Raw genomic sequence first — 13,055 nt, 5'->3', positions numbered from 1 at the left:
TTTTGCCAGCGTGCCCGCCACCTTGTGACAGTGGGCTGAATGGGGCCGGAAGCGGCTGATTGGAGTGTATCAGGTACAAAGACGGGCAAACGAATTGGCAGTGGCTGCTGAACACAGGCACTCCAAAAGCTGAAAAAAAAAATGCCAGTCAACCACTACCTACCCACCACAGTTATTACCAGTAGGTAACTAGTACCTGAGCGCAGGACTTTGCCCAACAGGCCAAGTTCTTCCAAAGTGGAGGCTCTGCGGAATAATAGCCATCACGTGATTGGCCGGATCCCCGTGTCCGAAAATTAGACGGGAGCAGTTCGACGAGGCACTTCTTTTTGGTGCTCAATTGCTCCTCGACGACGGCTCAAGGTTTAATCAATTGCCTACGCCACGATACCCGAAGATGATCTCGAGATCGGTTCTCGCGAGAAACGCGCAGCAGGCCGTTCGCAGGTCCTGCAGCGCTCGCCCAGCTCAACAGCGAGGCTTCGCCGCAGTCGCCTCGTCGGGCGCCTTCGAAACCACTGATGCCAATGGCCTCAAGGTAGCTTCCAGGGACATTCACGGCCCTACTACCAAGCTCGCCATCGTTGCCAAGGCCGGTACCCGTTACCAGCCTCTTCCCGGCCTGACCGTTGGTCTCGAGGAGTTTGCCTTCAAAGTGCGTTTCCCCCGTAAGCAGTAAGCTTGACTTGTTCTTCATCCTAACCGCGGCCCGTTAGAACACGCAAAAACGATCTGCCCTGCGTATCAACCGCGAATCCGAGCTCCTCGGTGGTCAATTGACCGCCAGCCATACACGCGAAGCGCTTGTCATTGGCGCCAGCTTCCTCAAGGACGACCTTCCCTACTTCGCCGAGCTCCTTGCCGAGGTTGTCACCCAGACCAAGTACACCAGTAAGATGACGAGACAATGCATCATCTACAACACTAAGCTGATAGTAATCGCTAGCCCACGAATTCCACGAGGATGTTGAGCGCGTTCTACACCTTCGCCAGGCTGCCAACCGCTCCAACGTTGCTGCCATTGCCCTTGACAACGCCCACGCCGTTGCTTTCCACACCGGCCTTGGAGCTGCTCTCGCTCCCTACTCCGCTGTTCCCGCCCAGAAGTACCTGAACGAGGAGCACGTGGCCAGCTATGCCGATGCTGTCTACACCAAGCCCAACATCGCCATTGTCGCCGAGGGTGCCAATACCGAGACTCTGTCGCGCTGGGTCAGCCAGTTCTTCAAGGACGTCCCTGCCTCTTCTCAGAGCGGCCAATCCCTTAAGACTGAAGCCACCAAGTACTTTGGTGGTGAGCAGCGCACTGCCAACCCCGCCGGCAACTCGATGGTCATTGCTTTCCCTGGCTCCGACGTCAACGCCTCCAAGCCTGAAATTGCCGTCCTTGCCTCGCTTCTGGGCAACCAGCCCTCGATCAAGTGGTCTCCCGGTTTCAGTCTGCTCTCCAAGGCCGCCGCCACCACGCCTGGACTATCCGCTACCGCTTCCAGCCTGGCCTACTCCGACGCAGGTCTCCTGGCTATCCAGCTCACTGGTGCCGCTGCTTCCGTTCGCAAGGGCGCTGAGGATGCCGTCAAGGCTCTCAATGCCATTGCTCAGGGATCCGTCAGCAAGGAGGACGTTACCAAGGCTATTGCCAACGCCAAGTTCGATGCCCTCGACAAGGCTCAGCTCCGTGACTCCAGCATCCTGCTGGCCGGTAACGGCATTGTCAACAGCGGGAAGCCTCTTGACATTGTCAGCATTAGCCAGTCTTTCAATGCCGTCACCGCTGATAAGCTGAAGACCGTAAGTTCAACAAGTCCTGCCCGCCGTTCCCGCAAGCTGCTAACTGATTTTGTGATAGGCTGCCAAGGCTCTCCTTGATGGCAAGGCCACCGTTTCCACAGTCGGTGACCTTTTCGTGCTTCCTTACGCTGAGGAGATTGGCCTTCGTGTATAGACAGGATCGAAAACACAAAATCATGTAACAATAGTCAGGACGGACTAGACGCGAAGGAGACGTTGTCTTGAGTTGAAGTACTGAAAGTCCTTCAACATCTTATTGTCAATAACTGTAGTAGAAAGACATCTCATTTGTCGTTGAATTTATGCTTGTATTAGGTATCTTGCATCTGCATCTCTTGGACCGCAGTTCTCAGGTTTCAAAGCGCTGCGATTACTTTGTTGACCAACGGCTAAGGACGTACCAGAGAGTGACAAGAGAGTGACGAGACTCCATTGGCGCCCAATGCAGAGACAATGGGCGCACGACTACCTCCTAGAATCAATTTTTGTTTTAGGAGTCTACAAGGCGCTACAGCTGCGTGTGCGGTTACACACAACTCTTCACTGGGGTCTGTCATTGTCCGCGACGGCATCAGCAACCTCTTCGACGTCTGCACTGAGAAGCTCTTCCCCTCGGACAAAGAATCAGGGTGGTCTCGTGTGTCGTCCCACGCGCGGCAGTTTTGGGTGGTTTTGGAAGCTTCTGCCCACAGAAAGGCCAAGGGTACCAATGGCTACATGGCAAGCAGAGCAGCCCAGCAACGCGGCATGCGCTGTCACACTGTATTTAAGCGTTGCCAGCTTGCCGCCAATAGGGCTCTTGAGGCCCGCTGGGGGAGTACAGGGCGCCAGGGTTATGCGCCTACAGTTGAGAAAAGGGTTGCACACGGTATATGCACGGTGCACACAAGGTAGCCTCAAGTAGCTCGCTCCCGCTGCCCGGCCCAGATTGTGGACACGGCCAGGCCCTTTTCCCACTAGTCGGGCAAGAGCGAACCGGGTAGGGGAAAACAAAGCCTCATCAACCATCTCCACAGCGAGACTTCAGTCCCTTTCTCGCCTGCAAACCCATCTCTCCATGCCCGCTGCGCCTATTGAGAGGCAATCCTAGCGGCGACGAGCTGGGCGAAATCGGTGGTGACGAAGATCCTCCTGTTTGGCATCCCTACATTGCCCCTCCTGGTAAGCTACCGCCTGCCGCACACTCCTTTGTCGCCAGCGCCTTGGCTCTCTCTTTTGTTTGCAACAGCTAGCTGCCCGACCAAACCCCTGAGTCCTTTCCTGCTTCTTCCCAGTCTGGATCCTACGCGCAACCTTTAAACATCAACTAATTATTCATTCGAGCAGGCCTGGTGGACGACAGAACCTGGTATTCTCTCAACCTCTCCGTTCATTGACGGCACAGCTCTCTCCTAACCCCTCGATCATTCGACCCGAGCTTCCCGCACACACTAACAGGTTCGTGTTGTTGCGCATCACTTTCCACGCCGGCTTTCGGCCTTATCGCACTATGCCTGCCTTGCCGTCGCAGCAGAGAATACTACAGACTTGTCTGGCTGTCACATGACGCAACATTCAAGACTTATCCTTCTCTGGCTTTGACCGGCTTGCTCTCAATAGACTAGGGTTTCTGTGGCTGACTTTGCCTCTTTATCACAGAAACATACTGCATTGCCGTATTCTTGTGGACTTTACTCCCTCCTGTTTTGATTTCGGTTCACGAAAGGTTAAGGCTCAACGATGCCACCAAAAAAGGATGCTGCTTCGTCTGGCGGCAAGGGTGAGGGCCGCGGACATAATGGTTTGTGTTTCAAACCCCTAAACTTTTTTCAAGTTTCTCTCTAACGAGCGGCACATAGGTAATCGACCCGGCTTTCGAACCGACACAGCCATTTCGAACCGAGCCGCCGCTGGAGAACGAGTCCTTCAGCCCTGGGTCCCAGAGTCTACCGACGGTCTCGATGCCAGTCTAGAAGGGCCCACGGGGAGCGGTGCTTGGGACCAATTCGCGGCAAACGAGCGTCTTTTCGGCCTCAAGACCGATTACGACGAAAATATCTACACGACTGCTATCAACAAAAGCCACCCGCAGTATCGCGAAAGAATAGCTGCCGCTGACAGAAAGGCGCGCGAGATCGAACGAAGTGTCCCCACGACCGCACATGTGGCCGAAGAGCGAGTGATGGACTTCAATGGCACGAGTGGCGGAGACGAGAACGAAGAAGAGAAGTATGCTTTTGCGCCGTCCTGCGCTACTTGATATTAACTTTTTCAATAGATACAGTGGCGTCCGCCGACAAGACTTTCCGCCTCTTGGTAGCGGGCGCGAGAACCGCTATACACCTCCGGCGAAGAGAGCCCCGGCCGCGCAGTCAAATGTTAAAGGCGCTCCTGTGGATCCTGCCATTATTTCTTCGCAGATAAAAGCTCCGCCAAAGAAACAAACACCAGTCCCCTCTGATCAGTCTCGTGCTCAACCTTCCATTCCTCCGAAAAACGAGACCGCTACCCAGCAACATCTATCCAAAGCCGTGAATTCGCAAGCAATTCAAGAGAAACCCACAGGTTCTCCAATTGCACAGCCAAAGGATACCAAAACATCAGAGACCAAGATGGCTGAGGGCCCTTCTGCTGCTACCTATACTGCCGCTATCGCACCCAAAGTTGCATCTGGCGCAGCTGAGAAAACTTCCCAGCCAAGCGCCACGCTAACTGTTGAGCGTGATGTTCTGAACTCGTTCAAAACTTTCGCTACTCAGCAGAGAATCAACGCTGAAAAGGTTCGAAACAGCAAGGCCAAGGCTGACAAGGAAGTCAAGCTCACTGAGTTGCGAAAATTCGCGACAAATTTCAAGCTCTCAACGCCCGTTCCAAACGATCTTGTGTCCATCATTGCAAAAGATCCCGTCAAGCAAAAGGAAATTCAAGCTCGAGCCATCAAGAACGCCGAAGAAGTCGCAAGATCGAAAGCAGTCTCCTCTTCCAAGAGCTCCCCCGCCAGTGGTAAAGATACCCCTCCAAAAAGCAGTGAGCAAGGTACGACCATGCCTCCTGTTACCGACCCACGAAACTCGCGTGCTCCTGCAGGGCCGCACACAGCTTCGCCAGCTGGCGCGGCAAATCGGCATACCGGACCTCGCCAACCCTACCCTCAGCAATACCACGGCCAGGGATACAGGAACAACCGTAACGGCCCACACAACATGCCTACTCAGCAGACAGGTAGCCTAGCCCAGCGGCTGCGCAATGTTGAACAGCAGAAGTACTCGCAGCCACCCGCTGTCCAGCAGCCATCCGCTAGTCAAGACACCCGCGCACCACCCACTGGGCCTGCTGGCACAAATGATGCAAACTTCAACCGTCGACATAGCGCTCTTCCAGGCCACATGAGTGTGAAGCTAAATCCTAACAGCCATGAGTTCCGACCAAGTCCATTTGCTCCGTCTTTCAACCCCATCAACCAGGTGAGCGCAAGCTCGAGCCCTCGCACCGCTGCCAACACCGTTACCGACTCAAGCGCTGCTGCTGCTGTGACCGGGCAACTTATTCGACGCAAGACTCGAGCCGTCGATGCCAAGAAGTGCTGCATTCTTTCGCACATTAAGAAAATTGCTCCGCCCCAGGGCCGCAACTGGGACGACAATGGAGGCTTGCGACCTTCTTACGATACTCTTCCCACTTGGCGACAGCTTCGAGACGACGAGAAGGCTGACTCGACGATGCACCTTACGTACAAGGCGCGCTTGGAACGAAACCCATTTTCCGAAGCCTCAATGGCGACCCCCAATCCATCGCCTGCAATGCCTCATCAACACCAGCTGCCTTTCCATCTTCAGCATGGTTCGCATAACATGGGCCAGCGTCAGTCTCCCGCCATGCCACCCATGCAAATGCACACGCCTCATCACGGGCCGGGCCCTCATGGCCAGTATGGAACTGATGATCACCGCATGATGCACTCGAATTCGCAACAATCCTTTGCTTCACCTCGCATGACACAAATGCCGATGGTCTACAACACACCTGGCCAGGTGGTGTACAACCAACCAGTTTATATGGGTGGAGGTGCACCCCAGATGGGCCAGTACCGAAGTTTCTCCAACAACCACCCTCAATACGCACCGCCCCAAGGGCCTATGATGATGCAACCGCACTTTATGCATGGGCCGCAGGGAATGGTTGGCGGTCCCCAACTGATGTATCCCGGTGCCCATGGACAGTTCATGCCACCTACCGGCCCGCCACAACCAGGACCTGTAGCAAATGGATACCCCAGCCCGGGACGGCCTTCAGCGCCGGCTATGGCTCATCAAGGATCACAACAGGGCCAACCGATGTATAGCATGAGTCCGAGTGTGCAGTACAACCAACCTGTCTACGGACCAGGCCAGGGCGGCGGCCAGTGAGAGTGAGAGCGTCAGCAACAACTTATGACATGACATATCAATGAAGCGGTCTGCGACGTGCGGATACACCACTGCAATTGCACAAGCAGGGCCGAGCCCCCACAAAGTGTTGACTACTGTGACGAATGAAGCAGCATATATACACCTACCCGTGGGAAGAGCCGCCCCAACAGTGCGCGAGGGCAGCAGCAATACACAAAGCACAGGAAAGAATTATTACTTGGAATTGCGTATCCAGCATGAAAAACGGAGTTGCTCTCGAGGTTGAGGGAAGAGATGGGCCTGACTGGGTTGTCCTTGGGCTTCGGGGATTTTCTTTGGTTTTTTTTTTCTTGTTTTGTTTCTTCGCTCTACATGAATCACAGCATCACATGGACTAAATTCCTTTCTTTCTGCATGAGACGGGAGATGAGAGAAGCTGGAGTGCAAAGGCAGGGCCAGGTTTGGATAGCCAAATGCTAGCCAAGGTGGCGGGCCGTGCAAAGAGACGACTCGGAGCCAGACGTGAGGGACAAGGCGCCGAAGACTGGCCCGGGGCCCTTTACCGAGAAGATGTAGGGGCAAAACAGCGACAAAAGTGTATCAATACAACCAGCGCTGTTGGAGGTGATGGATGGCAGGAATCAAAGCATTACAGGCAAGGACAGTCTGGACGGTCTGTTGGACAGGGTGAAGGCCATGGACCAGGCCGAGGCATGCCCAAGTCCCTTTTTTTTTTATTTGTTCAAATGGGGGAGGAGTAGCGGTGATGGAGGTGGGCAGCGAAGGCGGAGAGCGGCAGATGTAGAAGGAGTATTAGCAGGCAGAAGCAGATGGGAAAATTAAAATAAACCATGAAAAACGTGACAGAGGTTCGATTGGATGTGGTAAAGCGGTGATGGAACGGGTGATGGAGGAGTGAGGGGGTGAGATGGCAGAGGCAGGGGTCAGAGAGTGCGTCGGAATGGTCGGCGTGCAACCGAGTGGCAGGGTCTAGGTTGCGTAAGTAGTCGACTTGTTGGTGACTACTGGTGATGGAGGATGCCGACGAGAGTGAATAGTTGGGGATTGTGAAACACGCCACAAAGAATGGCGATGAAGGACGAGGAAGACTGGCAGAAGCTAGATGTGGATGTGGGGAGGGGGAGTGAGGTGAGGTGAGAGGGAGGAAAGTTGGCGAAGGGAATGAAGTTGGCGAATGAGAAAGGCAGAAGGGGAGGGAGCGAGGTTAGCAGGCGGTTGGTTATTTTGCAGAGAGAAATTAGGGCAGAATAATAATGGAGCGGTGCAGAAGACGGACGTTTTGGAAATATATTACTATTGACAGCGTCTTGGTAAATATATGTCTGCGGCGGACATCCGGAACGGGGGGGGGACGGCTTAGCGAGGGAGGGAGGGAGGAGGAGGGAGGAAGAGGGAGGGACTGGGCGGACTTGGGCGGACGGCGAGGGCACCCGAGGGTTTGTGGCTGCATCCGCCCCGGAGGCCAGGCCCCAACTTTGGCGAGATGAGAACGGTGACGAAGCAGAGAGAAGCAGAGTCGGAAAGAAAGAAAAACAATAATAATAATGATATGTCTTCGATATCACCGGTTTCATTTTCATTAACGTGCGTCTTCTACTGCGGTTGGCGGAGTCTATGGAATAAATGAAAGAGGGGAGGGGGAGGGTTCAGGAGGAGCCGAGATGGGATGCATTGACTAGTTGGGTGAATGAATGAACAAGGACGACGACCGAAAAGTAAAGCCCCAGCTGAACAAGGCAGGGACAGGCATGGCACGCAAACGGCGATGGGCAAAAAAAAAAAAAAGGAAATGCCAAGCTCATCAGGATCCGGCGCGTGGAAGGGGGCGGCGGTGTTAATTTAGACAGGATGGGGTGATGATGGATATGGCACCCCGGCGTACGCGGCCGGCCGGTTGGGAGCGGATGGCTTTGGTCAAAGTACTAGCAGTAAATGCACCCAGTAATCTGTAGATTGTACGGAGTATTCATCAGGTAACTATTGACGTGCATGAACTGGGCCGCGCCGACCGGCCGTACAGCCCCGGGCAGGAATGGACGGGAACGGTCGCACCTCGGCCAGCCATCGCTCTCTCGGGTTGTTTCCCTTGTTCCAAAAATGCACCCGTACGATTTATTACTATTTCTGTCTGTCGTGCGTTTCTTGTTTTTTTTTTTTTATGCTCGAATCACCCGTCGTTGATGTGCATCCAGGGAGGGAGCTGGACGGGAACCGAAACAGGGGCGCCGACGTTGATGGTTTCAGAAAAGGAAGGGAAGAAGGCAATCGTCAGTTCAATGAAATATGACCCGGCCGCAGCAGCAGCAGCAGCAGCAGCAGCAGCAAGCCGGTCCTGTTTTTTTTTTTTAGGCCTTCGGGGGTTGGGGGTTGGGTTGTTTCGGCCGGTGGCCGGTGGAGGCCGTGCAGAGGCCGTTGATTGGCTGCGGCCCGGCGCGTGCTGGCGGGCAGTGGCAAGAGCCCAAGGTCGATCTAAACACGGATTAACATGCCAGGAGTTTTTTTATTTTTTTATTTTTTGTTACGTTGTTGTTATGCTTTCTTTTTCTTTGGTTCTCATGTGATGAACGTGATATGAATGCTTTTTTTTCTGGTTAATTTTATGCTTCGCTGTCGCAGAACAACCTCATTCACAACCAACTACTTTGTTCCCCGACGTACATAGATTATTAGCCGCCGGCGCTAGGAGAAACTCAACCTTGCTCCTCTCACGGTAACACGGCCCGCTGCCAGCACGACCACTGTGGGGAGAGGCAACACGTGTTGTATCTCTAAATGTAACAATATATACAGACTCGGGGGTGCAAGGTGCAGGCAGGTGGTCGCAGAGACGAGAAGCCAGGGCGACTCGAGGTCAAAGAAAAAGACCACCCATCTATGTGGTACGACGCGCCGTACGAGGGCAGCCACCAAGGCCCCTGCGTGGCCGGACAGCCCAGTGTAACGAAGCACAAAAAAGAATTTCTTTGTGGTTTTTTTTTTTTTTTGGTCTGATTCATCGGGGGCCTGCGGCTGACTATCGACTTGGGATGTATGACTATGACATCCTCACCGCAACAAAGAGAAGGGGGGCCACGCGAGATGCAAGGAAAAAGTGACAGAAGACAAGGCAAAAGCCACCACGGCGGGTTCCCCCAACCATCCGTAGTAATTTCCATCCCATATTAGGGGAGAGAAAAAGAAAGAAGAAGAAGAAAAAGGCGCCACCCACAGGCACGGATTTTTCTCCGGAGATGAATGTCACTGACGCATGTCAACAGGGAAGACAAGGTCGAGTCCTGGAATGCATAACCCGGAACGGTGGGGAGGCTGGTCCAGAAGTTCCTGAACTACAGATTACCCAGCAAACCCAGTTGGCTACTGATTTGCTGGGTACGGATTAGTTACAGGTAGGATAATTATCGTGGCTTGTCAAGGGGGAGGGTGCTGTGGGGATGTCATGCATCAGATATAGAGAGATTGCAGGGCCGTTGTCGTCTGCCTTGGACCCTACAGGCTACCGACTACTTAGTATGTATGGATGTATGGATGTATGTAGGTACGGTAGTTACGGGCCTTGCCTCGTTCGGCCTACTATCGTCGTCGTTTGAATTCGTCGGCGAGGCGTTTTGACAGTCCATTTCTTTTAACTATAACTCTTTTTTATTTTTATTTTTTTGGTATCCCGTGGTCCTTCTACCGCGCACACCGCACACGCCCCGATCTATCTCAAGCACAGGACAAGGTACATGGATGATGTAGGACAGTAAGAGCAACAGCACAGTCAATGTAACGGGACATTCCCAGCTACATAGTTAATCACCCACAACCAACCACAGTGATGAGGTCAACAGAAACTACCACCATAACAAACTAGAGGTTACTTGTAAACGTCGTAGCCAGTCTCCTGATGATACCCCCTGTAACAGCAAAGCCACACCCACCCAATACACACAACCCCTCACCTGCTTCTCAACTCCCCTCAACCCCCCCTTGGATGGGCGACTAATAGCCAACCATCCTTGGCGTATACCCATCCTCTCGAGACTGGCACTTACAAAAGGCTCACCTCGGCCCGTACTTGAGCTTCACTTTCCTTTTCGAAGCACGCACAACTCGCTTCTCACACTCCTTTTTCTCTCATTCTTTTTTTTCGATTCTTCATTCCTTTCTCACCTTTCGTGCTAGCACGGAAATACGGCATCCGTCTCACCCAATAAAACAACCATTGTGTTTCCTTGTTACGCAACAATCCGTTCATTCACACACACCCAACGTGAGCTGTGCTCTCTCACCTGTGTTTCTTTTGACGCCCTCTTTTTGCTATAAAAACTGTTGGCTGCCTGTGCTTCACTGCTGCCTTCTATTTTTACTTTTCTGTACGATTTCTCCTTCCTTGTTTTCTTACACTCCTTTCCCCTGCCAAGCTGGTTCTTGCGACTTACACGCTCTTCTTCTCTTCTGTCGTTTTCTAGATAACACACACATCTTGATTTCTCTTTTGACAAGAGAAATACTTGCTCGATTTTTTCTCACTCGAATTGATTCGCCAAGACCAACCAACAACACCACCAACAACATGCACTTCATCGCTTCCGTCGCCGCCGTGCTCGGCATGGCCGCCTCCGCCCAGGCGCACATGGCCATGACCAACCCGGCGCCCCTGCGCTCGCCCAAGAACAAGTTCTCGACCAACGTCGACTACGACATGACCACCCCGCTCGCCGCCGACGGCAGCAACTTCCCCTGCCGCGGCTCCATCAACCTCGTCGGCACCGCCCAGGGTGCCGCCGTCGCCGAGTGGGCCGCCGGCAGCAAGCAGAGCCTCAGCATCGACGGCGGCGCCTGGCACAACGGCGGCAGCTGCCAGGCCTCGCTCTCCTACGACAAGGGCAAGACCTGGACCGTGATCCACTCCTGGCTCGGCAGCTGCCCCGTCGGCCCGGGCTCCTCCAGCTACGACTTCTCCGTCCCCGCCGACGCCGCCGCCGGCGAGGCCGTCTTCGCCTGGTCCTGGTTCAACAAGGTCGGCAACCGCGAGATGTACATGAACTGCGCCGTCGTCAACATCAAGGCCGGCTCCGGTGGCGGTGGTGGCCCCGCGTTCAGCAGCCGCCCGGCCATGTTCGTCGCCAACGTCAACAACGGCTGCGGCACCACCGAGGGTACCGACCTCCAGTTCCCCAACCCCGGCCCCGACGTGACCACCAAGGCCGGCAAGTTCGGTCCCCCTACCGGCTCCTGCCCCGGCTCCACCGGTGGCGGCAGCCAGCAGCCTCCCGCCCAGGCTCCCGCTCCTCCCGCCTCCTCTTCCGCCGCCGCCGCTCCTCCTGCCTCCTCTGCCGCCCCTGCTCCCGCCGCTCCCTCCGCTCCCTCCTCCGCCGCCCCTGCTCCCGCCGCTCCCTCCGCTCCCTCCTCCGCCTCTCCCGCGCCCGTGCCCGCTCCTAGCAGCAGCAAGTCCGTTCCCGGCGGCGTCTTCATCCCCACCTCCTCCGCCACCGGCCCCGGCGCCGTCCCGACCACCATCCAGACGAGCATCCGTCCCACCCAGAGCTCTCCCGCCGCCGCTCCTCCCGCCGGCACCAGCAGCGCTCCCGCCGGCGCCCAGCCCACCGGAGGCGCGGGCGGCTTCCCCGCCTACTCAAAGTGCGACGAGCTCGGCGCCTGGAACTGCATCGGCGGCAACCAGTTCCAGCGCTGCGGTGCCGGCAACATGTGGTCGCCCGCCCAGGGCCTCGCCGCCGGCACCTCTTGCAAGCCCGGCGTCGCCAAGGACATTGTCTTCGCTTAGGTGCGCACTTTCACGCGCCACAAAGAGGGGGCTGGGTTTCGAAATGGTAATAGGGACAAAACAAAAAAGGCAAGGATTCGAAACATGACTTGACGAGAAAGCAGAACAGGGAAACTCAGTTTTCCTTCCTCCCGCACCGCCGGTTGTACATTTTTTTTCTGGACTCTTGTTGCCAGCATTATTTTCACTTCTTTACTTGCCGACGGCAACTGACGTTTTTGCATTGGAAACCCATTTGGTTTGGTCTTTCCATTTTTTTCGAGAAAAAAATCATCATGTGTGTTTATATATACAACTTTGGAAGCATTGGTCGGGCTTGTTTATGCTTGCTTTTTTAGCCCCCTCGACGGTTGAGAGGGAGACTGCAGACCGATATCTGGCTATATCAACCTTTCTACTCCCTCTCTTTGGCACTGTCGCTGGGACACCAAAGAACAAGCAAAGCCCTGGAGCGAGTTTTTGAGATATTTGTACAGATAGAAGAGACAACTTTGCGAAGAAACCAGTGCTTTTATAGCAACTTACACGGTGATTGTGTGATTGTCGCTCAGGTGGGCCGTTAGCTGCAACGTCTTATCAGCAGCGATGCAACTGGACCTTGGCTTTTCCTTCGCTTGCGATTGTTCACAAAGGTTACGAGTCACCCATCTCACCAGAATCTAGAACTTACTTACATTCAGCTTGCATTCGCGAGAGGCAGCCCGGCCACAACGCGGTGGCGCTGTAGGTATGTGGCTAGGGACATGCTGCGCCTCAAGACTAGAGCGTTAGCAGCTAGCCTGCTTCGTCGGGCAAGCACTAACAGTACTACCTGATTGAGTAAGAAAGCCCAACGCTTCCCGCATTTCAGGTACCTCATGGGTGCCCTTTTGCGATTGGCTTTATGTCGCTTTTGCCCTTTCAGCCCTCGCTGTTCTTTTGTTCCTGTTGGGTTCACTTCGTTTTTCTTCCTATAATTGCTGTTGTTATTATTGCTGTTTTAATAGCCATTTCACGTCGCCAGTCCAGGCAAATTTCCCGCACGCGGCTTCACTTCTCTCGCTTCCCCTCTCTCTCACCCACAAGAAACAACCCCAGCGCGCGCCAACGCCACCTTTTCCCCTCCAAAG

At 54.5% G+C, this 13,055-nt stretch overlaps 3 protein-coding genes across 3 annotated transcripts; all 3 read left to right on the top strand.

Annotated features, from left to right (window-relative positions):
- Positions 1-397: 397 nt before the first annotated feature.
- On the top strand, positions 398-1,945 carry ISF_08162 (ubiquinol-cytochrome-c reductase complex core protein 2; the record flags this gene model as incomplete). The annotated part of the gene is made up of 4 exons (XM_018851765.1): positions 398-655; positions 717-891; positions 947-1,791; positions 1,850-1,945. The coding sequence occupies 4 exons, from the start codon at positions 398-400 to the stop codon at positions 1,943-1,945; spliced, it is 1,374 nt and encodes a 457-aa protein (XP_018701035.1).
- Positions 1,946-3,510: 1,565 nt separating this feature from the next.
- Positions 3,511-6,176, top strand: ISF_08161 (PAB1 binding protein; the record flags this gene model as incomplete). The annotated part of the gene is made up of 3 exons (XM_018851764.1): positions 3,511-3,571; positions 3,630-3,999; positions 4,049-6,176. 3 exons carry the CDS (start codon positions 3,511-3,513, stop codon positions 6,174-6,176), a joined length of 2,559 nt encoding a protein of 852 aa, XP_018701034.1.
- Positions 6,177-10,734: 4,558 nt separating this feature from the next.
- Positions 10,735-11,946, top strand: ISF_08160 (hypothetical protein; the record flags this gene model as incomplete). Its single annotated transcript, XM_018851763.1, has 1 exon — positions 10,735-11,946. One exon carries the CDS (start codon positions 10,735-10,737, stop codon positions 11,944-11,946), a length of 1,212 nt encoding a protein of 403 aa, XP_018701033.1.
- Positions 11,947-13,055: the final 1,109 nt, after the last annotated feature.

Source organism: Cordyceps fumosorosea, assembly GCF_001636725.1.
Source record: "Cordyceps fumosorosea ARSEF 2679 chromosome Unknown scaffold_27, whole genome shotgun sequence".
Lineage (NCBI taxonomy): Eukaryota > Fungi > Ascomycota > Sordariomycetes > Hypocreales > Cordycipitaceae > Cordyceps > Cordyceps fumosorosea.
Note: the sequence above shows the minus strand (reverse complement) of the source record. Positions and strands in the feature narration are given on the sequence as shown.